Source organism: Myotis yumanensis, unplaced genomic scaffold, assembly GCF_028538775.1.
Source record: "Myotis yumanensis isolate MYYU_CA2020_CCGP unplaced genomic scaffold, mMyoYum1.0.hap1 SCAF_7, whole genome shotgun sequence".
Taxonomy (NCBI): Eukaryota; Metazoa; Chordata; class Mammalia; order Chiroptera; family Vespertilionidae; genus Myotis; species Myotis yumanensis.
In genome coordinates this window covers 25,073,327-25,099,770 of record NW_027223758.1, presented here as the reverse complement: position 1 = coordinate 25,099,770, position 26,444 = coordinate 25,073,327, and the positions used below count along the sequence as shown (strand labels likewise).

Below are 26,444 nucleotides of genomic sequence, written 5' to 3'. Positions count from 1 at the left end.
TTTAGTTCATCTGCAAAAAGAGGAAAAAAAAAATAGAGGGGGGAAAATGGAAAAAAAAAATCCCTCACATCTCAAACTGCCCTGCTTTTGACAATTACCCCAGCAACTTCAAATAGAAACCAAGAATTGAACTAAGACAAAAATAGAACCGCCTCCTCTCATTCTTAGCTATTAAAACATAATAATCTCTAAGGAAGAGGAGAAAATAATATTCTGCCTCCCCTGAGATATTGCCCCCAGGCCTGCCCTTCTCTCTTGCAAAGAACAATCCAGTCATTTTGATAAAAGCTGTCAGCAAAACAGTGAAGCCACGTGTACACTCTAATATTTATTGAGAGCCTACTATGTGCCAGGTACTGTGCTGAAAGCTATCATCATTAAGCATATATTATCTCACTCAGTCCTTGTAGCCACTGTTCACGACTACAGTTGACCCTTGAACAATGCCGAGGTTAGAGGCACCCACCTCCTGTGCTATCAAAAATCTGAGTATAACTACAGCATTTTGGTCTCCATTTTACCAAGGAAGAAATGGAGGTACACACTGCTTAAGTAACTTGCATGAGACACACAAATGCAAATGGCAGAGATGAAATTAAAGTTCAGGTCTACCGGATTCCAGAGTGAAATATTATGCACAGCACCTAACTTCCTGTCCACCATACTATATTTCCTTTTTTGCTTTGAGAATTACACACACACATATAGAAGGATCTAAGAAAACAAACAAAAATAAAAGCAACTCATTCTAAACTGATTGAGAGTCTTTATAAATGAAGTCCTTTTTCTTAATGTACTCCTTTTTGAAACAGTCTCCCATGGAGTTGAATTTGTAGAAGCCTTTTACATTCCATAGCTCATTTTATCCTCCTGAGTAGTCTGGGAAGTGAAGGAGCTATTGCTATTACCATCAAAAGCTGGGAAAGCTGAGAAACAGAATAGGTGACTCTAGAAACAAAATTTCAAAGGTAAGTCTAGATTCAGAGTAACTAACTCCCAGATCCCCACTCCTCCCACCTGACCAGATTGTCTCTCACTGTGAAGCACAATTGAGAAGCCATGCATTTGTCTACCGACCTCTCATCCTTAGTGCCTAGTGCAGAATGAAGGCTCAATAAACTCTTAGTGAATGAATGAATGAGCAAGGGAGTGAATGAACCAACCTACTAACCACCAATGTTATATGGCATCTCTACCCTTATCTTAAAGATGGAGAAACATCTCGAGAGGCCAGGCGACTCTCTCAGTCTCATAACTAGTTGCTGGCTGAGCTAAGAGCACAACCCAGCATTCCTGATTCCCTGGTCCATGTTCACTGCTTCTGTTCTACCAAATTAGGGTCAACTTTTGCCCCTTCAGATTAGTTCTGTGAATTATTCCAGTGTTGAAACATCTAGCACCTAACTGAGCAAATGTGAAATTATATTTGCAGAGCTCCATATAAAATAAAGGGTATAATAACATATCAAAAAAGTATAAACAGATGAGAACTGGCCAAACTGAAATCACTAACCTTTTTCCCACCCACTGTCCCCAATAGGATGGAACCAGGATCTTATGCACAGCCTTGAGTTGATGCTCTGAGATGCCTCTTCGGCTCACCAGAACTTGCATTGTCACATCCATATGCCTGAATAAGCTATCTGCTTTTTAAAATTTCTTATCCTACATAATGGCTAACATTTGCAGGAAAAGGCATAGAAATCATTCAAATACAGGCTAGTGTAGATGAATGTCCATTCACAACACATTTAAGAAAGAGATTTTGAAATGTCTTCTGGGGTCTGGAATCCTGCTGCTCAATCCTCACACCAGCAGCATCAGCACAGATGAGCTTGTTAGAAATGCAAAAATCTCAGGCTTTCTCCAGTCCTACTGAACCAGGATCCACATTTTAACAAGGTATTTCCTAAACAGGGGACTCATGTGCACATTTAAGTGTGAGAAGTAGTGGTCTAGAAGCTTCTGATGCTAGTGGGTAATAATGTTATTTTTAGGTTGCCTAGATATCCTGCTCTAGATGCATCTTCTGAAGGTATTTATTTTATAAACACTTCGGTAATGCTAAATATAGACCAGGCACAAATCTACCACATGCCACATATTAACTCATTCAATTCCCACAACAACTCAATGACGTAATAACTATTATTATATATGACAAATGAGAGAACTAAGGCACAGAGCAATTAAGACATTTGCCTGAGGTCTCACAGCTAAGAAATGAAATCAGTAGGTTTCCAGGGCAGAGTCTGGCTCTAGAATCTGTGCTGATCATGACCCCTGAAGTCCTCCTGAGCTGTCACTCTCCAGACTGCGTCCTGATTTCACAACTGAAGCCTATCCAACTATTTTTAAAAGCAAGGCAGGCTTCGGTGTCTGGGAGAGTTAGCTGGACCCATTCTCTGAAATGGGCAATTATAAAAGCTCACAAAAATCACTTTTATTGTTTTATTTAATTTTTGGAATCACTATTAGAATTGAATTAAAATACTATTTTAAAAAATCATCTGTTGAACTCCACTAACATCTCTCTCTTTCTTATATTTAAAATAAGTCAGTAGAAAATAAACGGGGCTATGAGAGATGGCTAATTTTAGGATATGTTCTAGGAGACACAGGAGCTTTCCATGAAAAACAAAACAAAACAATTCATTCAAACTGTAAGCAATGCCATTTTATACTTATTAACAGTTACCCGGTGGAACGGAAGGTCTTTACTTCCATTGAGAGCTGTAATAAAGAACTGCAAGAAAGCTCATGAATGAATTATTTTCTCATACTGCATTACTGTGCAGAATTGTGTTTCAGAATAAAGAAATTCAGATTTCAACCTGAAATAAGAAATAGATTTATTTTAGATTATTCTGAAATCCTTATTTTATGAGAATGACCTTTATTTCTCATCTGCCAATCCTTTTCTAAATCTCACAGAAGAGTGAGTTTCCTTCTGAGCTGTGTTTCTCAACCTCTGTGAAGCAATCTTTTCCTTTGGTAAACCTAAAAATCTTGCCCCCAAGATTCTTACACATCTTCCCCATGTAGCATTCTCCGCTACCCCACCCAATTCACTGATGGAGACTTTCTGATACATCAGGCCAGAGAAGAAGATTTAGTCTAGAAGATTTTGTAAGATTAGCTTTCTGTGGTTGATGTTATGAAAACTGCAGGTGTTTTTATTTCCCAATATAAAATCCCAGTATAATATTAAGTATGTGTATTCCAATTTTGTGCCAAGCCCTATCTACATGGAACTATATCTCCCTCTTCTACCCTGAGGATCCCTGATAGAGCAAGTCCATAGGTAACCCATTCCTCTGAGTCCCTTCTGAGCCCCTAAAACCTTTGCCGTATTTCCTCCCTTTTTTTCTTGGGACCTTCTTCATTTTCCATTTCTAATAGAGCTAATTATCCCCTTTACTGATTTATCTTTCTCTCTTTTCTCTCTAACTCTTTTTCAACTTTGCTACCATTATTGGAATATAGAGTAAAGATGCTGGTATCAGGACTTTGGTTATGTTGGATGAACAAGGAGGTAAGTTGAGATTTCTTCAGTAAGAACAATTTCTCGTCTGAATAAAGTGCATTAAAAAAATTGTGCAGACACAGGTGGTCATTTTCCCAGATGTTAAACACATAGATGAATGTGAAGATTCTAGCGTTTTCGTCATCTTGCCTTCCTTTTCTATAGAAAAGATTGTAAAGGTAAATGTATGGAAATGTTGAGGCCCTCATGATTAAATGAATAGCACTTCTCTCCCTGTTATATATGGTAGGTAGGGTAACAGATTTTTAAAAGCAAAAATTATTTGTGTGGTTGATTTTTTAAATGATAGTATTTTGGACAGTGTGAGAATTTTCTTATTCCCCTTATTCCCAATCTTTTCGATAAATTTGATTTTCTTCTAATTTCACGCCATCCATTTCCTTTGACCATCCTAATTCAGTAGCTGGCAGTTTAGATTTCCAAATCATTATGGGATGCTTTAAATAACTGGGAGGATCATAGGAAATTGAACCAATTGAAATATAAGACCTGTTTTTAAAATTATGGGGATTCTAGAAACAATGAAAATCAGAGGGCCAACATTTTAGTATAGCATCTCTAAGGTGGAATGAAAAAGGATAATACCAAACTTTTTCTTTGTCTCAATATGGGTAGTCGTATAGTGATGATTTGTTTCTTTTAAGCCACAAGTTAGTTACCTGATTTCATTCTGAATTCTTATCATAATAAACAATTTTTAAGAAAATTTTTATTCATATTTTATGAAAGAATTAGAAAATTCTTCAGAATCACAAAAATGTTTTATAGTGTCAAAGATAAAAATATAAAGCTCACAACAACTTATTCTCACGTGTGTTTTGGAGATCATAAATACACTTGTAAGTAAGTTGTTAAGAATGTTTTATATTTTTATCTTTGTTTATGGGGTACCATAAATAAACTCTAAACATAAAGCTCACGCTGGGAAAAATTTTTCCATGCTGGTAAGAGACATAAAGCATTTTTCTAAAATCAGAGAGTCTTTGCATACCATCAATGAAAAGAGCAAAAACTAAAATAAAAATGGATGTAAATTATAAACCATCAGTTTACAAATAGACATATGAAACCATGCTTCAGGCAACATCAACAATGAGGTACCATTCTGTAGCAGACTGACCCAAATATTTAAAATTTATAATGACCAATGCTGTGAATATGTTGGGAAAACAGAAACTCTCATTCTACAGATGGGCACTACAGACTAATAACAAATGTTTGAAGAGTAATTTGATAATATCTTCAAACTGTGAAGTGCAGCCATCTTTGACCAAAGCATTCCACTCGGCATTGTACACTACAGGCGCACATTGACAATTATATAAAGAAAAATGTACATGCCTTACCTGTCATCATATAAAACTGGAAACAGCCCAACTCTCTGTCAGTGGGGAGACCAACCAAATGAATCATGGCCATAAAAATGCATATTCTGCAATCATTAATTACAGAGCAGGTGGACAGGCAGGGACTGAGGAAAGGTGAATCTTTGGGGTCCTCTGGGAAGATGGGTCAAGGAAAGAGGGAGGAAGAGTAGGCAGGGAGAGCCTTCTGACTGTGATGTGGATCTGACACAAGAGAAGAGAAGGGAGGAATCAGGATTGGGTAGGAAGGGTCTCAAATGCAGTTCTGCTCTAAGAACATCTCAGCCAGCTGGATGTGAAGCCCAGGAGCAAAGACTCCCCAGAGAACAGCTTCATGTTGGGCAGGAATGCCTGAGCTCTAGTAAACCTACTGTGCTCGGCCATTGGCAAGAAGCATCCTGGGAAGAGCATGGCTTCCATGTAAATGCTGTGGCAGATTCCAAAGGTGCAGCAGCTGGAGGTGTCAGCTAATGATACTCCTCCCGGCAGGGTCCCTCTTAAAGGACATCTGAGGGGCAAACCCTCATGACTGTCATGTAAGGACTTACGTTCTATATTATTTACTTGTATTCAAGTGTTTCAATAAATATGCACCAATCAATCCATAAAAATCAAGAAAAAAGTTTTTTGAAAATCAACCCCAATGCTCCCTCCCCCCCCATTTTAATATACAAATTGTCAAAATATATATATGCAAATAAAGGAGTCTAATGGAATTGTATTTTGAGGACATGGTGGTGGCAGTCTTCAGAACTACCCCAATGAATTTGCTATAATTGTAAGATTTACTGGCTTGATCTCTGTAACAGTGGTCCAGACTTTGAAACTCGGGATGCATCAAAACACTGTTTTTAAATTAAGCAGTAGATGCCCATATAGAAGACTGGTACCTCATTTCCAGAGCTAAGGTGATACATATACATTTAAGTAATTAGGAGTTCCACCTTATTAACTCTATAGTTAATAATTTGTATGTGAAGGGATGGGAAAGGGAACATTGCAGTAGGAGGAAAGGTTGGGCAAAAGTGTAGGAAAATTTCTCTTATCCCCCCTAACTGTAAAACACTGACATAAAAACATGGAAAATAATATATACACATCTGGCATCAACAAGAGAGAAAAGTAATAGCATGCTTACTTGAGTTGCAAAGTTCATTGTACTTTGATGAAAAAAATATAGAGAAAAACATTGCCGAGATTGTCATACAAATGCAAAAATACATTATTCTTAGTAATGTGGCTACACCACAGTAACTGCTGAATTCCTCAGCTAAATGTACTTCACACATTCCATTTATACTATAATAGGAGATGAGCACCTTTTAAAATGACAAATGAGCATAAGGCAACAACTATCTTCACTGCCATCATAAATGCATTGTAATTCTGCATATGCTGTGTTTAGTTGTTTAGATCAGTAACTGCTTTAAAATTTCTCTCCAGTGATTCTCTAGTACTTCTGTCTATGCCTGAACACCAAAGGTGTTGGCCCTTTCAATCCTGCAGCTGCACAGGAGTCTCTGGAAACAGCCATCCTTCTGAAGAACCATCCCAGGTTGTCCAGCTATATGGTTGCACTCAGATATTCCTTACTGGACTCTTGTTTTATACCCAGGTATCAGGAGACACCAAGGAGCATGACAGACGGCCCTGGAAATGTCCTGAGTCCTGGGACTTTTCTTTTCTCCAAGAGAAATTCCCATGGAACAACCTTAACACTAATGTGGGATGGCTTAACTTTTCACTTTCTTATCTCTTGTTCCTTTTGGTGGTCTTTGCTGGGTTCTATGTTTGTTTTGATGCTGAAGCTGCAGCTCTTGGGAAAATCCCATGGGGTCAACTCTAAACAGTAAAATTATTAACCGCTGCCTGGAAGAGTAAAGGCAAAGTCAAGCCTCGTTCAGACCACTTGCTGACTTTCTGAAAAGGTGCATGACACTACAAGGTAGCATTTGTGAGAACATCCCTCTTGCTAAAGTCCACTCACAAATGTGTAATGAATGACTAAAGCTGCAACTGTCCGATGCGGCAGCCACATGTGGTTATTTAAATTTATTTAAATGGTTTCCATATGCTCATCAATGCAAAATGAAAATCATACAGGCAGCATCTATCTTCTAACTGGATATACTCATGAAGGCTTGCAAACTGGCCAATAGCATTGATAGTTTGCTGTTCTTCCACTATTTCTGATCAGGTTGAGGATTCTAAAGGCCCCATAATGCCTTGCTTAAGTAAGATTAGTAGAATAGATGTCTAAACTTGGATCCCTGAGTATCCTGCCATCGGTGGATCCATCACAAATCACCAGTCATCCAAACATGGCAGAAGAAAGTTCAAGTTCTTGCCCCAACAAGTGTTATCTAGATAGTGTTATCTCCTGGAATACCTCTTCTGATCAAAATGTTATTCTCCTCCCCAGCTCCAAGAATAAAGAGAAACAAGCCAGAAAGCAAACTTAGGGAGGGAAGGAGCCGTCAGCCCTGGACAATGCATTGCACCAGCTCCCGAGATGCTGCTGTGCCCCTCAGAATGGAGTGAGGATATCGGTTATTTTCAAGCATTTCCCTAGAAATGTCTTCATAGAACGTATTAGTGTGCTATGAAGTCACAATACGCCTAACATATCCAGAAATATAATTCAGTACACCCTAAAAATTAATATTAGAATCATCTGTGAGAAAATAGTTCCATAATATTTTTTAAATTAAGTGTTTGACTTAACAATTGTGTATAAAGATATACTCAACCAATATAGCTAGTTATAAAATAGTTTTCTGAATCAACTTTTCTGAAAGTGCTTCAGAATCCTGTCTTAGCTATGACCTTGCAGAGCAAGCCAGCAGCCATGGCAGGACCCAGCTCTCAGAATATGGATTTGAACCCACTTGTTTGTATCTTTATTTTGAACTATTTACTTCAGAAGCCCAATGCTGGTGGACCAATTTTTCTGTTATCTCCCAACCCCAGAAGGCACAATGAGTGGGGCTCCTGAAATAGTCAGAGAGTTAATATTTTGATTAAGAGTAAATACAAATCTGTATATACTTCAGTGTCATTAATTGAGTCCAACAGGCTTTTTCCCCCCTCTGAGTCCAGACTCTCCTTCAATCTCATCTCAATCCAGCATACCAGGAAGCCATTGGCAAGTATCCCATTGGGACTTGGTACCCCTGTTTTCATCTGAACTTAACATGGCTTTTCTTTTGATGATGTTGATTGGTTCCCCCTCATCAATCTTTTTCATTTATTAGTTAATTTGATCTACAAACTAATTTATTGCATTTTTAAAAGGAAATTGGAATGAATTCTTTTAAACAGTACAAAATCTTCTGGGATGTACAGAATTGCTTTTCTTTTTTTCTTTTTTGGCCTTTTTTTTTTTTTTAGGATTTTCTTAAAGACCTTCTTACTATATCTGTATTTATTCAGCAAAAGGTCGCCAGTACTACACTGTTATTCTTCCAACTATTCAATGCTGAAGAACATTGAAATTTTGTTTTTATTGGTCATGTGAAAAGCATAGCAGAAACAGCACATCCCTAATCATCTGAATTCTGTTCTTCAACCTCACAAAAGAGAAAACAACAGGCTCTTGTTTTCCAAATGGACAGTCTCCTCAGTTTGGGTCACTAATGAAACTTTGTTTTTCAGGATGATAATTCCACTGTACCATTTAATGTGAAATTGTTTTTAAGTGAGTATTTATGCCCATCGACCAGAAATGTATTTATCAGTTTAAGTCTAATCCTGCCCTTATTCCCGGAAGCATAGGCATGCTTGCATGCAAGTATAGATGAAAAGAGGAAAGGAAGGATAATTAGGTTTTGTAATTGGACAACCAATTTCTGCCTTCCTGTAATGGTCTTAAAAGCTGTTTTAAAAATCCTTTCATTGAATTTGTAGTTGACTCAATTTGGTGACACAATTTTTGAAAAATTAACCAAGTTCGTGTATGTAACTCTGGCAACCTAGAACACAATTCGCTTCCATGGCTATTGAACTATGTCTCTCATACACCAAGGTCAGCTTTGCTGGCAGCGATGACTCAGTACTGTTCTATGTTCCCATCCATCACTCCTCCAAAGACTCATGCATTCATTTTCCCTGCTTTCTGCCGGCAATTGGGATCTAGCATGTCCCCCATGGTAGAGAAAGGGAGATCAGGGGGCAGAGATGTGAAATGCCTTCCAAAGCCTTAATAGCAAGTAAGTTATAGGATGAGAGGATGAATTGAAATGTCCCAGTACTTGTAACATTGTGTGCTGATGGTGCCGTTTTTATATCTTCTGTGAATTGCTATGAATTAAGTATTCAAAACTGAGAGCCGCCCATGTGCTGCCTTTGGCTAGATGGCCACTGCTGGGGGTGGGGGGAAGATCTGGAAACCATTGCTAATTATCACTTTAGTTATTATTTTCCCCAAAGAAAAAGATGGATCCTACTTCCTAACCTTATTTGATTGAGGATGCTTAAAACCAAGATAGAGACATTTTTAAGGTTGAAGCAAATACTTTGTCTAGTAGCATTAAATCTGAATGCCTTACATAACACAGTTTTTCATTCTCTTGGATTTCACTGGCATCTGAGTAAGTGAATCGCTGTGGTTTTTTTTCCTGGATATTCAGAATCAAACAGGCCTACCTACCCCATCCTGTCATGTCTGAATTGCAAACTATTTTGAGCATTCTTTTTGTTCGTTTCCTTCCACCCATGCCTGTGTAGGGCAGCCCGAAGCAGACGACAGCAATGCATCCTCTCAGACAATGCATTGTAATATCTTTCTCTTTCAAATTCTGTTTCACGTAGTCATTTCTCATGTTGTGTTGGAAACCCCCCCAAAAAATTCATTCCACACTGTCATCCCTTTGTCCTAACCAGAACAACTCGATCGTGTCGAAGAAGGCATGAACCATATCAACCAAGACATGAAGGAGGCCGAGAAAAATTTAAAAGATTTAGGGAAATGCTGTGGCCTTTTCATATGTCCTTGTAACAAGTAGGTACTGGGTACCAGCTCTAATCTGTGGCGTCCAGTTTTCTTTCTTTCTTTCTTTTCCTTTTTTTAATGTCAAAGTGAATGTCTGAAGTTTTGTCTTTTTTTTCTTTGTCCTTTTCCATCTGCTTCATTCTGTGGGGATAAAATACTTGTATTTAATCAGAACAACTGGAACGCATTGAGGAAGGGATGGACCAAATCAATAAGGACATGAAAGAAGCAGAAAAGAATTTGACGGACCTAGGAAAATTCTGCGGGCTTTGTGTGTGTCCCTGTAACAAGTAGGTGCTGCCTGCCTGCCTGAAGCTTTGGTTTCCCAAGGCCCATCTCCAAGCCTTGACAAGCTCATTCCCGCCAGGCACAAAGGCAGGATGAGCATGTGGCATGCAGAACAGATCAATACCGTCTCCAATGCATTCATCTCATAGCCTAGATGATATTAGTGGGAGTTACTGTCTATGCATTAAAAATCAGGCATACTACAGTGAAAGCTTCACTGTCAGCAACTTTTATAGACAAACATTTCAACATTTTCCAGAAAGTGTACTTTGACACAGAGACTAGCTTCAAGAAAGAGACACCCAATGAATTTTCTTCTCTCCCAACCCCAAAAGCCAAAATTGCAGATTTAGCATAGACTGGAGGTAAATTTGGAGAGGAGACGCACATATATCAAGGGTTGATTTTTCAGAAGCAAGAGACAGGTAATTTGGCCCAAGTAAGCATTCTATAAATTAGTCTATGACAATGATTCACCCTTTCAACTGCCCGCCAGTTGCCAAACCTGATCAGCAACTAGACAAGAGATGCCACAGTTATATTCAAGGCAGAGGCGAGGAGTCCTTCAGCAAGAAGTGCTCAAGCCTTACCCAAATTGGACCCATCCCTCCCAAATTCCTTCTCTTGGAAGATCTACCTGTACACTGGCCAAAATGTTGAAATGTGTAGATTTTGCATGCACAACATCACAAAACATTCAACTGTTCTCAAGGTTCTGCAACGCTTTTTTGGAATGTAGCAGAAATGTGACATGTGGTTATAAAGGTTTGCAACAGAAGGAACCTGAAAATGAGGGTTCTGGAAGATAGTTTCATTTGACTAGCAGTGGGGAAAAATGCATGAGTGGGTTGTCCAACATGCATTTGGAAAATTAAACCCGTTACCTGATCTCCCTCACCCCTCCCATTTCCCTTTGAACAGAAACCTTTTTTCCTAAAAACTCTCCTGGTCCTAACTTTTAGAATAGAAATCGATGTCATTTCTAGCTGATTATATGACCATTCACATCCTTTAAACTTTGAGGCTGATTTAAAATATCCCACTTCCTGTTTAGGAGGGGGAGGGGCTCGATTTACAAATAATTACAAAAGTTTTTTTAAAAAGAGAATGATTTACAGTAAAGCCTGATTAACTGGAATCTAGCTAAGTGGAACCCTCAAATGTATTTATATTTTTGCTTCCTTCCATTTCTGGCAAAAAGAGACAAATGAACAAATTGGGGGGAGGGGGGCAAGGGGAGGGAGGAATCACATCAGGGATTGAAAGTGGGCAATCTAGGTAGTTTGGATTCTCACACTCAGTCTCCATTCTATAACTTCCACATCTAAGAAGACCAAACAATGAGTTGATTGATCTTCAGAGTAAAGGCCATCAGATACATCAAGAGAAAGCATAATCAATAAAGACTCAATCACGTTCACTACCCTAAGACAAAGACAGGAAAGTGGCTCAAGAATCCAACTGATAATCAACAATCACCCCTGAAACAAAATTTTCCTCCATGGCCCACTGTCAATGAAGAAAGTTATATAATTCACCAAAATGACTCATTTCAAAGCATTCCAGTTAGTCAAGATTTAACTGTATAGTCTTTAGTGGCTACTTGCCACCAGGTGAGATTTACACCTGTTTTGTGATCATTCCAAAAGATACATTTTTCCCATTCATCAACTAACTGTGTGTGGAGAAAGGGTGGAGGCAGACCCCCACCCCCAGGATGTATTCTAATGTTTGAATGAGATGATGGCCCCTGTGAATTCCACATATGAGTTGGCACCAATTCCTTATTGCACAAGAGACCCTCACTGAGCTTCAAAGCTTGACCGAAGTGTTCCCTATTGTGTGTAAATAATGCTGTAAAAACCATGTGTCACAATGCAGTGTCTGGTGGTGCCCTGGACTCTCTGGGGGCTTCGCCCTGTCTCGGCATGTTTCGAAGGATTATGATAGATGTACGGCAGTTATGTGAGTCTATGTGCAGCATTGTGAGTGCAGTGATTTGCCTTCTTTCAGAAACGCAAACCTTCCTACCCTCTTGACTTTGCCAAAGATGGTATACCAGACATTTACATAGCAGAAAACATCACCAGGTCCATGTAACTTCTTTTAATGTGAGGAGGGAGGGGATAGGGAGTGGGGGAAAAAACAAAACCAGATGCTAAGTTCCATTAAATTAGTTTTTGCATCCTGTCCCACTGAGTGGGCCCACGGTTCTTTAGCGCAGTAAATTTTGACTGCTCTAAGGGCTCTACGCTAGATTGTGGGAGCTAGTGAGGGTTCATTTGTACGGTTTTCTAATTTGTCTCCAGGGTTGTTTGATCCCCAATCTGCAAATATTAATATTAGAGCTACAGATGGCTGTGGTTCTCTGAAGTAAAAATGGGGGTGGAGTGGGGGATTAAATATCTTTAATAGAAATTGTGAAAATGGGACCAAAGGAAGTTCTTTTGTTTTTTTGGACTAAAAAGTGTGTGGTTTCTACTATGCAAAGAACCTAAAAACATCTTTGATTGCCTTAAATAACAACACACCCACCAAAATATGCTGCACATGTTCCTATTGGGCACAACAGGTATGCCTGGATTTTAAGTTTCTCTCCAAGGCAGCTCAGTGAAATATGGCCCATGGAGGCCACACTAGTTCCAGACCACTCCCCCTGCCACATCCCAGGATAGTTTGAAGTAGGAGTTTGTACTCACTCCCACCCTGCCCTTGAGCCCGACAAAGAAGCTATTGAAACTGCGTTTCAAATCCTCATGAAGGCTATTACTGCCCTGCTAGTGCCTTTTTTGAGAATGGTCAACTTCTGGAGTAGTTTGGCTTAAATGAGAATGCTTCACTTTCTACTCATGCCTGTAGCTGGTGCATGAAGAAGACGTAGAGGGATTTCCCTTTTTGGTGCTAGATGGCTTGTTCTCTCTTCTATTTTCCTGCATTCATTTCACTACGCCTCTTTTACTTTTTGTCTCTGTGGACAAAGGTTTGTACATCAACTCTGGATGTATGGTGACTGTTTGGAAGTACCGATATATTATCTAATTCAGATCATGCTAGAGGCAACTCAGAGACCGTCACCCTTGGCCAACCACCAATCCTTTATGTCCTTCATGCAGAGTTGGAATGGTTAGTTCTGAACATGTGTTAGGGGTGGGTGGGGGGGAGAAATTAAACGGAATTCTGCATGATAGTGTGTAAAAACTTGGTTGAGTATGTTTTTCTTGATGACAGTGTGTTGCTGTGGTGTGATGTACACACTCTACTTGGCAGTCTTGTTTTGTGTCTGTCTGCCAGTATGTTTTCCTGTGTGTTTTGTGTCTCAAAATATAACCATGTCACTGAAATAGAACTGAATGTCCTCCAGCTACCTTAATCCTTGTCTTAAATCTAACTAAACTACCAAAACATGCCAAAACAAGAACAAATTGCGGGCAAAGGTTACAGTCTTGACAATTGCAATTGACTCAATTGGACATGAAATGCTGAGTAGCTGAGGCATGGTGGTGGCCAACTGTTTGGGTCCATATTATGATATATCGGTATTCTCTAATGCCTCAACTTAAAACTCATTCGCTTGGTTCGGTTCTTGGCTTGAAGAGATAAGCGTTGCTGTCAGCTTGATGTTCCACCATCTTGCCTTGTCACTCACCCTCTTTTTTGCATAGGCTTAAGTCAAGTGATGCTTACAAAAAAGCCTGGGGCAACAATCAGGATGGAGTGGTGGCCAGCCAGCCTGCTCGTGTGGTGGACGAACGGGAGCAGATGGCCATTAGCGGTGGCTTTATCCGCAGGTGAGCCTTGCACAGCCAACACTGTAACAGTTGTCTATTTATGAGTAACAAACAACCCCAAACTGAATGGTTCTTTAAACAACACCCATTTTATTACTTATGCATCTGTATGTTGGTTGGGTATTTCTTCGAGAGCCTAGGTTCATTCATTATAGGCAACTGGGTGTGGAATGATGCAACATGGCCCACTCGTTTGTTTGCGGCTGTCAACATCTGCTAGGGTTTGCAGGGGATGTCAGCAGAGCGCCTCTGTTCTCATGTCGTCTCTCCAGCAGAACAGCTCAGGTGTCTTACATGGTGGTGAAAGCATTTTAAGGGGCAGGCTCCAATTCACAAGCACTTATCAAACCTTTCTTGTGTCATATTTACCAAAGTCTCTCCAGACAGAGCAAGTCACATGATCACATGAGCAGCAAACAGGCACCTCATTCCATGAGTTTAATCGAACAGAGCTTATTAAAGAGGTTGGGTACAGAGGTGTGGACAGGGATAATGACAAGTAATGGTAAAGCACTTACGGATTAGCAATAGCAGGAAGAGTCCTGCCAGGACAGAAGAGAGTTGTTATCAGAACCCAACAAGAGTGATAGCTGTGGGTAGAGAAATGCAGCCACTGCCAGGCAATAGATGTGCCGACCCCTCCCTCCTCTTGCCTTCCAGTCACTCACTGGCCATTTGCAAAGCCCTCTGGAAGTCAGAAGGTGAGAAAACCTAGGTGATACCCTTGTAGAGAGGTCAACCTCTTGGGGCAGAGAGAAACGGTCATGGAACAGATCTGGGCAAAGAGACAATAATGAGCATACCTGGCTTCTTATTAATAATTTCCTTTGAGATCTGGAAGCAAAAGCCAACTTAAATATCAATTTTTAAAAATCTTAAATTACACAGATCTGCCAATTACACAGAACTCAGCTTTCAGGAGACCAGAAAACAAATACAGTAACAAATATTCCAGGTGTTGAAAAGAAAAAACAAAACGATCTCTTTTTATAGGCTACTATACCAGGACTCAGCAGCAACTAGGGTAGTTGCTTGTATAGTTATCGTCACCAGGCCCGAATGTTGCCCACCAGTAACCCAGGTTCAAGTGACAGGTCACTCTCACTTAGGTATAAGGTCTAGATATCTACCTAGAGCCTCACAGGTGGCAATTCTATTCCTGTTTCTCCCTGCTCCCAGGGAAACTAGATGGAGGTCTCAGTCTGGGCTGCATATTAGAATGACTGAAGATTTTTTTTAATACAAGTGCCTGGACCTAATCCACACCAATTGAATCAGAAGCTCTAGAAATGGGACCCAGGCATCTGCAGGTTTTTAGAAAATGCCCAATCAGGGCTGAGAACCACTGAATAGGAAGTACTAGTATGCCTTAGCTGTTGATGATCATTTAAATAAGCTTCTCTTCTAAAAAAGCTAGGAAGTCCCCCCCTTTCATTTTCTCTGGACTGGGTTGCTTTCAAACACTTAGCAGGAGTTATTATGGGGGGAGGATTTTAAGCCCTCTGATCATTTTTAGCCCATCACCATCTGTACTGGGGAAATGTTATTTAGCCAGAATATTCTGGAGTAAGTACCTACCATTTGCAATAAAGAGTTACTGTTCCACTGCTTTTTCACTTTCAAGCTGAGCTATAGAAAAAAGAAATGGCAAGATGGTAAGGCACTTTGAGAACCTACTCATTTCTCCCCACTCAAACTGGAACAAAACCTTTTAGCACAGTTGTTTTCGCTTGAAATCATCCATTCACAATGCCACCAAAAAACCCATAGCATTGAAATCTGAGCAAATAGAAGTCATCTTGAACAAGTAGTTCCCTGTGGAGTTCTGGGGAGCAAATGGGATTAAGGGGCAGATTGAAATGAACATTACTCTTCCCATTGATGTTGGTCCCAAATGGGGAAGAAGATGAGCAGAGAAATTCACTGATTTCACACAATGAGCTTTTCTCTCATTTGGAATTTGACTCTTGGAGATTTGGGTTGACATTTCAGAAAGAAAAATATAGTTTCTAACTAGTTCCATCTTCATTCTCTGACCAGGAAACATCCCAACTAAAAATAATTTTCTTTTTTAAAGATGAAAATTGGGGTAAATATTTGAAGGGAGAAAATAATGTGTTGGTGGAAATTTAACAGGTAATCTATTTAATAATCAAAATTCTTTAAAAATGGAAATTCAAGGGTTTAAAATGCATTTTAAAATTGTTTTCTAATATAATAAAATAAATAAAAATTACTTTCTAATGTATAAAAGCTAAATCATGTTATCATGTTGAATGGAGATTTCAGGTAGATAAGATTGATATCTAGGGGTCTATAGATTTTTCCCTAAGGTTTGGATCCTTGATATCCAAGGTGTGTGTTTTTTTTCTCATCCTTACCCACTAAAAATTGCTGTTTCACTCCAGGGTAACAAATGATGCCCGAGAAAATGAAATGGATGAAAACCTGGAGCAGGTGAGCGGCATCATTGGAAACCTCCGTCACATGGCCCTGGATATGGGCAATGAGATCGATACACAGAATCGCCAGATCGACAGGATCATGGAGAAGGTAAGCATGTGGCAGTCAGCAAGTTTCCATTGTTCATTACTTCTGAACTAAACACTGAGAAAGTGTGAAGGGCATAATGAGACCTTCAAACCTTGGCATTGGATTCAGACACACTGGTAGACAAAAATTCAGCAACAGATAAGTAAGTAGAAGACAGAATTTAATCTAGCAGATATTCCTCAGGGCACCGCTATTTCCAGCAGTGTGCTCAGCATCACAGAACATACAAAGATGAGAAAGATACCATCCATCTGCCAAGAAACTCACAGCCAAGGAGAGACGGTTAGCCTCCAGATGAATTTACTGCCACAGAAAATGTAATTCACTGAGAGCACCACGCAGAAAATGCTAAGAAGGTTAGATGAAGGAAGATTTCCAGGTTCAGAAGATGGGGAAAAAAAGAATTGAACTTGAACTGAGTTTTAAAGGATGGTTAGGAACTAGTCAGTGGATATGACTTAGGAATAAAGTCAGGAAATGAGGAAAAGAATAATTATTTTAGTTTAGGCAGAAGATGAATATAAGCTTTGATTTTTATAAATGCCAAAGTTTTAATGATAGTTCTAAAAGGCTCAGATTCCATTTCCAGTCCAACAGTAAACATGTCCAGATTTCAAAGTGAGGAACATAATGTGACAAGATGGAATTCATACAAGGACACCAGATATGGCTCTCTGACTGAGCCCATAGGGTCACCAAGAGGCTTAAGGAAGAGTGGCAAGGGTAGAATGGGAAGGGGTGGGTCTGGGGGCTTGAGATTAGAAGGGAAGAGAAAGAAACATTGGAAGGTCTTTATAAAAAGGACACCAAAAACTAATATTCCACATTATATAAATCTGACATTGTTTCTATATCCTTGTATTTCAACCCTCCCCAATCAGTAGAATCTTGATTAATGCTTAAAATCTCTTAAAATATCCTAATTCAAAAGAAAAAAATAGACACATTATAGGTTTAATCATAATTGTGTATCAATTCTAGTTGGCTGATCTTAAAATGCATAAGTTTATTCCCTGGAAGATATTGAAGTTTTCCACCTGAGCCCCTGAATTTCCTTTTCACAAGTCATTCTACTTTGATGAACAGAGAAAGATGTTTTTGAGATCTCTTGAATCATAAGGCTAAATACTCAGTTTCTTACTAACCAAGCAGTCTCCACTGATTTGAAAAAGGAATGAGTAGACATAAAGGAAACACTTTGCCTTGTTGCATTCTAAGGGCTCCATACTGAAAGTATCTGAATGCATAATATTTTGCCTGATCAATATTGAGCTACACAAATGTCAGTGCTGGTTGGCAAAATGCTTGTGCTTTACTTACTTTTACAAGTCATGACATATTTACCATTGTTTAGAGCCTTTGATATGCTGAAGCTTTTAAGGCTGAGCAAATCAATAGATTTTAGAATGATATTGAGAACTTCAAAAAGCACTGGAGCTAACACAAACTGACCTAACCCATTATGGCCCAGAAAAATAAACTAAGAAGTAATTGCTGAACTACCTTCCAACAGAAAAATGATTTGAAAAAAACAAGTAGTCATTTTCTATTCATGGACTCAATTCACTCAAAGATGTAGGGGGATAATGTATCTCTAACTCAATTAGCGTTCCAGAGGAGAACTTATACTAAGAGAGAGGGGTCAACCTTTGTGGATAGAATTGGACTTGAAGCAAGAAAAAGTGTTCCTGGAAAGGCAAGTGGCACTTTAATTCTGCCACTTTGCAATTCTAGCTTTATTCTTCAGGGAAACCCTGTCATTCTGGGCCCAATTTGTCACAAGGACAAAGACATATGAAGCTACATGGCTTAATCCAAAGTCACAATGGGAAATAGCCATTATGGTTTGTATTGTTCCTTGAATGCTAAATTGCTTAAGAAGTGGGGAGGGGTCTAGTTGCCTTTGAATAACTAGCTCCCTGTCCCAAACCCTAACTAATTACAATCTGGACATGACTTAGTTAGAACCCACTTTAACCCAGCATGTCCCTCAAATGATACATGTTATATGGGCTTCACAATTATTAACAGACTTTCACCTTCTCATGTATGTTTGCACTTCTGTTAATAGGAAATGTTGTGCAAAGGTCTCTCCCATAACTAAGATTAAATTAAAATCACATGGTAGAAGTAAAGAGAATTTTATGATGTCTCTCTCATATTCTCTCATGACCCCAACAACAACCTTCATTCAATTCCATCAGTAATGATCCTTTCTTATCATCTGGATTAATAATGAAATTTTGGGAGTTCAAAACAAAGCAATATTCACTATATCCCCAAGGACTGTCAAGAAATTACTTTGCCTTTTTTAAAACCTTGCGTTCTAATTTAGGATATTTATATATGCAGGTAGGCAAAAGTAGGTTTACAGTCATTATTGTATGGAAAGTAATACAATAATAAATACTACAAGAATAAACTGTTTTGTGAACTCACAACTGTAAACCTACTTTTGCCCACTCTTGTATAAACTATTATAAGGTTAAAAAGGTACCATTCTTTCAGAAAACTAAAATGGGGCAAGATTATATCAGATATTTTATGGAGTTGTTGCCAAGGAAAAAACTTATAGATATTCAAACTTCAGTTTACAGTTATCAGTGAGCCCTAGCCAGTTTGGCTCAGTGGATAGAGCATCAGCCTGCAGACTGAAAGGCCTGGGTTCAATTACGTTAAGGGTACATGCTCGGGTTGCAGGCTTGATCCCCAGTAGGGGGCTTGCAGGAGACAGCTGATCAATGATTCTCTCTCATCATTGATGTTTCTACCTCTCTCTCCCTCTCCCTCTCCCTTCCTCTCTGAAATCAATAAAAATATATTTTAAAAAATAAATAAAGTTGTCAGTGGCAGATGTCACACCCAGTGAAATACAGTGAGGCTGCCTTAGCACTCCTCAGATTCTCCTATCAACTAGCAAACATGGCGTTTGAAAACTAAGATCTTGGGTCCAACAGGGTTTCCTGCTTTGTGACCTGGTCTTCTCATCTGAAAGATAATAAGAGAATAGTTCAAACCTGGGATCAGAACTGACTGCCATGATGGGTAATGAGCCTCCAGTTCTGCAAGTCTCAGCTGTGGCCTAAAAACTACCTGCCATTGTCTGAAGTTGAGATTTCCAGAGTGTTCAGAAGGGTGGGCTAAATAGTGCCTTCTAATTCTCTTACTGGCTTTCCAGTGGGCATCTTGGCTTTCCCACAAAGACAAATCTTGGGCATGCCAGCAAGTTCAGGATCTTCTAAATAGAAATATGAAGATGAATGGGCTGGATTCAATAAACACAGTTCTAAAGCATCTATAATAATAAAAGCAAAATATGCTAATTAGACCGGACAGCTGAACAACCTTCCGGACAACCTTCTGGACGAAGCTGGGCTGAGAGGGCTGAGCCCCTTGCATGAATTTTGTGTATTGGGCCTCTAGTATAAATAGAAAAACACAGGGGCATTCTCCAAATACCAGGAAGACACCCAAGAGAATGTTATCTCAGGATTTTTTTGGAAAAAGTACTACTTCTGTTACACCAATAATAAAATGGTACCTTGTGTGTCAGATATCATATGGGCTAGAATATTGATATGTTTCAGAAAGAATTAAGTGGAAATCAGATGCTCATTGAACACAAGTCTGTTCCAGCTCCTTCCAAATCCTTTAAAGATATCCAGAGTGGCCTTGTGCTCCACTTCAAATTATCCTCTTGCCCCACCATGTGAAGCTCACTGGTGCATTTTTAATGCAAGAGGTCCTAGAACATTTGCCTCCAGAAATGCTACCTATTATGAAATGGATAATTTTTTTTTCATTTGAGCTTTTCTCAGAGTCAGGCTGGGAAAAATAGCTTAATTCAACCTGCAGGAGCATTGCACATTGGTCTGAGCCTGTAATTTTCCTTTGCATCCAAGTGTCATTGTTTCTGATAGGATTTGTAGCTGAAGAAAGAAGATTTGAGAGCCAAGTAAAATAGGAGAGAATATCGTTTTCCAAATTAGGAACCCTAGGCCAAAAATATGAGTCTATAGATCAAAACAATCAAGGAAAATTAATGCTCTCACTTGTTTTGAAAGTCAACTCTTGATAATCCAAACATATGGTAGGGAATCATTGCCAGATAATTCAGAGTTATGAATAACCTAGAAATATTTATATTTCCACTCACAAACTGCTATTTGAATATGGATAACTCTAGTGTCCTAGGAATTCACAATTAAACTGAATAAAGAAGACCCAATTTGATAGAAATTGGAACTCACCAAACACAGCAGTAGATGCAAAACCAGTAATCATTGAATAAATACTATTGATAGAAAAACAGGTCAGTTTTCCTGGAATCTTTGTCTTTGTTTCTACTTGCTGCCTCATATGTTTCTCAGTGATGTTGGAAATAATTTATTTTCTGGTATTTAAAGGTCTAGCTTGGTAGCAGCCCTGGTTTTCATTCTGTTTGTTCAGCAAAGCTAACTCAAGCAGTGAGGAGATTAATCAAGGTACAAAATTATGGTAAATGTATCCATTTTTAAATAAGTCAGTTATCAAACTCATAGGAGTGAATCTTCAGAAATAGGGCTGAAAAGTTATTAGACATCTCAAAAGCAAGCCAAACTTTCACCAAATAACGAAATAGCAAGATAAGCTGTATCAAGCACTTAATTCATGCAAAACCTTGTTCTAAGCACATTATGTGTATAAATGCAGTTCATCCTCACAGCAAACCTAAGAAGTAAAATGAGCAACATAGTGATAGGCAGTGTGGATTCGGACTCTAGGCTGCTTGCATTTGACTCTGGTGTCCCCATTTCAGGGGACTTATGACTTTAGACAAACTGCCTAAATCCTCTCTTCCTGGTTTTCTCATTTGGAAAAAGGAGCTAATAACAATACTGTATACACCTCATAGATGATGTCAGTCTTGATGTTACCAAAATTGGATGCATGAAACATAGTAGACACTCATTCTCATTAGCTGTAGTCTTTATTGCCCCTGGCTTAAAGATGAGAAAGCTGAGGCCCCATCATGTTAAGTAATTTACTCAAAGTGTCACTACTAATAAGTTATCCATGATTTGAACCCAACAACACTAGTGGTAGTAATTCAACTCAATCCAACAGATGTGACTGCCTACCGTAGAAGTCATCGGGTGCCATTTCAGGAGAGAAAAATAAATGATATAACTCTGTCTTCAAAAGGACACTCTCTGGTGGGGAAAACAGTCATGAGACCTAAGATCAAGTTTCTATGATCATGTCCACTTACAGTCATAAGCAATGACTGGGAACACAAACAAAGGGATCGTCAATTCTGATTGAAGTTTCAAGATGCCTTCACCCAAAAGGGGGCATTTGAACTAGACCCACAAGGAGGAATGAAATGTTCATGGGTAACTTCAATTTTCTTTTCTTTCTCTTTTCCCCAGGCTGATTCCAACAAAACCAGAATTGATGAGGCCAACCAACGTGCAACAAAGATGCTGGGGAGCGGTTAAATGTGCCCACCTGTGTTCTCTTCCAAATGCTGTCGGGCAAGATAGCACCTTCATGCTTTTCTCATGGTATTACCTAGTAGGTCTACATACATACACACACCAGTCCATCTCCATTGTAAATGTTGTCTTGTGTCATCCATCAACTTCCCAAAAATATTGTGTCTTTTGTTCTTTCTGAGTCTCTCTCTTTCCAAAGGTTGTATATAGTGGTCATTTGGTGGCTCTAACTCCCAATGTAAGATGTCTTGGGTTTCATTTTTCTTTTTTTCTCCTCAGTGGCGTTTGCTGAATGACAACAATTAAGGAATGCTCAATGTGCTGTTGATTCTTTCAATACAGAGTATTGTTCTTGTAAAACTGTGACATTCCACAGAGCTACTGCCACGGTCCTTTCTTTGGGTGTTGGGCTCTGAAACTCTCAAAATTTGCTGTCTTTGGTTCCTCCTGGCTGTCATCTGTCTTTATGATTTCACGATTAGACAAATGTGGAATTACATAACAGGCATTGCACTAAAAGTGATGTGATTTATGCATTTATGCATGAGAACTAAATAGAGTTTAGATTCCTACTTAATAAAATCTTTCCATGACAGTAGCATACTGATGAAAACACACACACACATGCAACAGCAGCAACAACAAAACAGCAAAGCATGTTCAGTATCGAGACTGTCAAGATTAATTTATACCAGCAAAACTGCAGTAGTGTCACTTTCTTTCTGTCAATATAGAGACTTATTAATCATCATCATCCTTTTTAAAAAAAAAAAAAGAATTTTTTAAAAAGATGAATTTGACACACTCACCATTTTATCATTTCCAGCAAAATAAACATTTGGCTGAATCTATGTCAAATGATTGTAATATAGGGTTTGTTTTCTGCTTTTGAAGGCTGTGTTTTGGAGAAAGCAATCTTGCTGTGAAACAGTGTGGAGATGTAAATTTTATAAGGCTGACTCTTACTAATCACCGTTTTCCCTGTGATTTGTTATCAGTACAGTTCTCTGTTGCTTAATCTAGAGCTATGCACACCAAATTGCTGAGATGTTTAGTAGCTGATAAACCTTTAAAAAATAATATAAATGAATGAAATATAAACTGTGAGATAAATATTATTACAGCATGTAATATTAAATTCCTTATGTCTCCTCTGTCAGTTTGTGAAGTGATTGACATTTTGTAGCTAGTTTAAAATTATTAAAAATTATAGACACCAAATGTCTGCTTTCACTTCTTCATGGGCCCCATCTGACTTTGCACTCACACAGGAGGAGGAGACCTGGCTCCCCTGTCTGATTGCTCCTAAGAAGCCAATTCTGTGTGCTGAGGACACTGTATGGAAAAAACAAACGTGCCTCCTTTAGATACAATTTCAATGGCAGTTGGAATGTGGCTTGATTTTTATAATCTTTTTCAGTAATCCGTGTGTGTAGATTCAGTGTTGGCTGTGGGAGGATATATAGTTTTCCAGAAAACAGAAAAAAGAATGGAAAAAAATCTGCGGTGCTCAGACTTGGCCCTACGTAGATTTAGGTATATTAGTTGTCAATCAACTCTTACTCTTCCTTCCTCCACCCAGTATACTCCCACAAAAATTGAGCCCTCCACAACCACCACCACTGCTGCCCCAACTTTTTAACAGCTTTTTGACCTACGATACAGGTCACCTATTTAAAGTATATAATTCAATGGTGTTTAGTATACGCAGAGTTGTACAATCTAAGTTTAGAATAATGTCATCCCAAAAAGAAACCCGATTCCTATTGGCCATCACTCCCATCCCACTTTCCCCAGCTGTAAGCAACCACTAATTTATGTTCTGTCTCTATAGATTTGCCTATTTTGAACATTTCATATAATGGAATTAGACAATATGTGATCCTTTGTGACCGGCTTCTTATATTTAGCATAATGTTTTCAAGGTTCATCCACGTTGAAACATATAACAGAGCTTCATTCCTTTTTATGGCCAAATAATATTATATGGAAAACACATTTTGTTTATCCATTCATCCATCAATGGACATTGGGATTACTTTTGCTTTATGGCTATTATGAGTTGTGCTGCTATGAACACTCATATATAAGTTTTTGTGTGGACATGTGTGTGGGGCACGGTTACGGTGTTTTGGCCAGGTTCAAGCCTCGGACTAATGAAAGGACAGAGTCCTCTCATTGCCATGTGCAAGTCCCAGCTGGAGGGCAGGGCCCTCCCAGCACAATTATAGCCAACGGCTGTGGTTGTAAGCTTGAACCTATGGTCCAAACACGTAGCCCCACGTGCCTTGTGATAGAGTTCGGGTGCATGTAGTTGAGTGAGGTTGAAACTCACGAGAATGCTGTAAACAACTTGATCACGCCCCTACTTTGCCTCATGGCATCTGCTATAAAATAAAGACACGGCTTGTGGGCGCTGGCGCTGTCTCCTCATCAGGGAGCAGCATCCCACCGAGACCTAGCTTTCATTCTCTTGTCTGTCTTTTCTCAATCCTTTCACCCCCCCACTCAGGGTCACTGAACCAGGCTGAGCTGGCATGGCACATAAGGCGCCCTGGGACTGAGTGTGCCATGGCCGTGCCGGATCCCCACACATGTGTTTTCAATTTTCTTAACATCACTATCATTTTTTCCGCCATCATTATCTCTACCACCAACACTTCCACCAGCATCACCATTACCTGTAGTACCTGTACCTCCACCATAATCACTGCCTCGACTACCACCACCTTCACCTTTCTTCTGCCTCTTGCCACCTTTCCATCTTAAATAGCACCTCCACCACCGCCACCTTTATCACCGCTACTTCCCAATTACCATTATCACCTTCATCACCATTGCCATCACCACCATTGCCTCCACCTCCATCTCTTTCACCACCTTCACCAACACCACCATTACCTCCCTCGCCTCATCGTCTGAGTAATTAAAATCCCACACTGGATACAAGAAAGGTAAGATATGGGCATTCTGCTTGAAGATCCATCACATAATTCATTCTGAAGCATATTTCTTTGATAATTGAGTTCATTCAACTTCAGCTCTAATGCAGTCAGTTCCTTTTGGCTAAAGGAGAACATATTCCCTGGGGATGAATCAGCTCTGTGCAATGTGCCAACTCGGGAAGTACATTAGAAATATAATGAGGAGGAACACTGTCAGAGCTAAATCTTCCATCTCCCTCTTCCATGATCCTTCTACAAAAGGCCAGACGACGGGGAAATGTGGCCCTGGGTCCTTCCCTCTGTCTGCCTTTCCATTCTAGTTTCTGCTATCCTTCTCCCACATCCTCCCCACATCTGATTTGACCAACTTTCCCTAATCTTTGTCTCAGTGCTTTGTCAGCAGGTTGATAATTGCAATGGAAACTAAGAGAAAGAAAAGAAAATTCATATTTTGTAATCATCCAGTCGATGCCGGGTGCTATGTTAAGTGCCTTATTTAGTTAGATTCATTAAACCCTCTTAAAAACTCTGTAAAATGGGCATGATAGCCCATTTTGCAGAAGAAGATATTAATAGTTTAGTTAAACAAGTTATCCCAGCTAGTAAGTAATGCAGGCATGATTCAAACCCAATGTGTATAAAGCTATAGAGAAGCCTAAAAAATAAATTCAGGATGGTGCCTCTCTCAATTCAAACAGGAAACTCCAGGATATACTATTTGGCTTTACAAAGAACAGCATAGACAAATGTACTGGACTTCTTAGCAGGAGGCCTTGGTGAACCTGCTTTTCATCATTCATTTATTCATTTGTGAAATATTTTCTGAGCTTCTATGCCAGGTCCTGAGAACTGAGAGCATCGCGGGGGGCGGGTGGGGGGGGGGGGGGGGACGCTGGGGAGGCTATGAATTTCCTGCATTCATTGAACTTACACTCAAGCTGGGAAGAGATAGATAAACCAACAAGTAAAATATAAAGTATATCATATGGTAAGTATCAAAGAGAAATGTAGAACAATGAAGGGGATAAACAGTGGAGGACATAGGAGAGAGGGTGTTATTTTAAAATAGAGTGATGGGGAAAGACCTCACAGATGAAATAAGTTTAAGCAGAGAATTCTTCAAGTTTGGGGATAACTAAAATGATATGTCCAGAGTGAATGCATTTGGGGAGCAGGGACCAGGATTGATGAATGTACAAGCTACTTATATTTTTTCACTTAGTAATGCTGGGGTTCCTCCTCTGCAACTCAGTCAATACCAGTTTAAAGTTTTTCCCCCTTGTTCAGAAGAGACTTGCAAAATCCTTTGCCCAAGCAGGGAGTCAAGTTTAGAGGATGAAACAGTGTGCGAAGGATGAGTATCAAGTCACACTTTCTTAGAAGAGTTCAAAGTGTTGCTTCATGGTCCAAGATGTAGGAATTCTTGCTCTAAGAGGTCTGTGTGTAATTATCAACTTAGTAATTTACCTTCGATTAGGTTAGTGATATACCT

The 26,444-nt window shown here is 39.3% G+C and overlaps 1 protein-coding gene across 2 annotated transcripts in view; it reads left to right on the top strand.

The window, feature by feature from the left end:
- SNAP25 (synaptosome associated protein 25) overlaps nt 1–23,228 on the top strand; it is a 77,963-nt gene extending 54,735 nt beyond the window's left edge. Inside the window, exons 4-8 of one of the 2 annotated variants that reach the window (XM_070419914.1) lie at nt 3,487–3,535; nt 9,793–9,910; nt 13,852–13,977; nt 16,386–16,530; nt 21,942–23,228. In XM_070419914.1, the coding sequence (XP_070276015.1) occupies nt 3,487–3,535; nt 9,793–9,910; nt 13,852–13,977; nt 16,386–16,530; nt 21,942–22,010 (507 nt within the window). In that variant the 3' untranslated portion in view covers nt 22,011–23,228. Of the gene's footprint in view, nt 1–3,486; nt 3,536–9,792; nt 9,911–10,073; nt 10,192–13,851; nt 13,978–16,385; nt 16,531–21,941 lie in introns of both variants that reach the window. The other variant, XM_070419913.1, reaches the window with a different exon arrangement.
- Nucleotides 23,229–26,444: the final 3,216 nt, after the last annotated feature.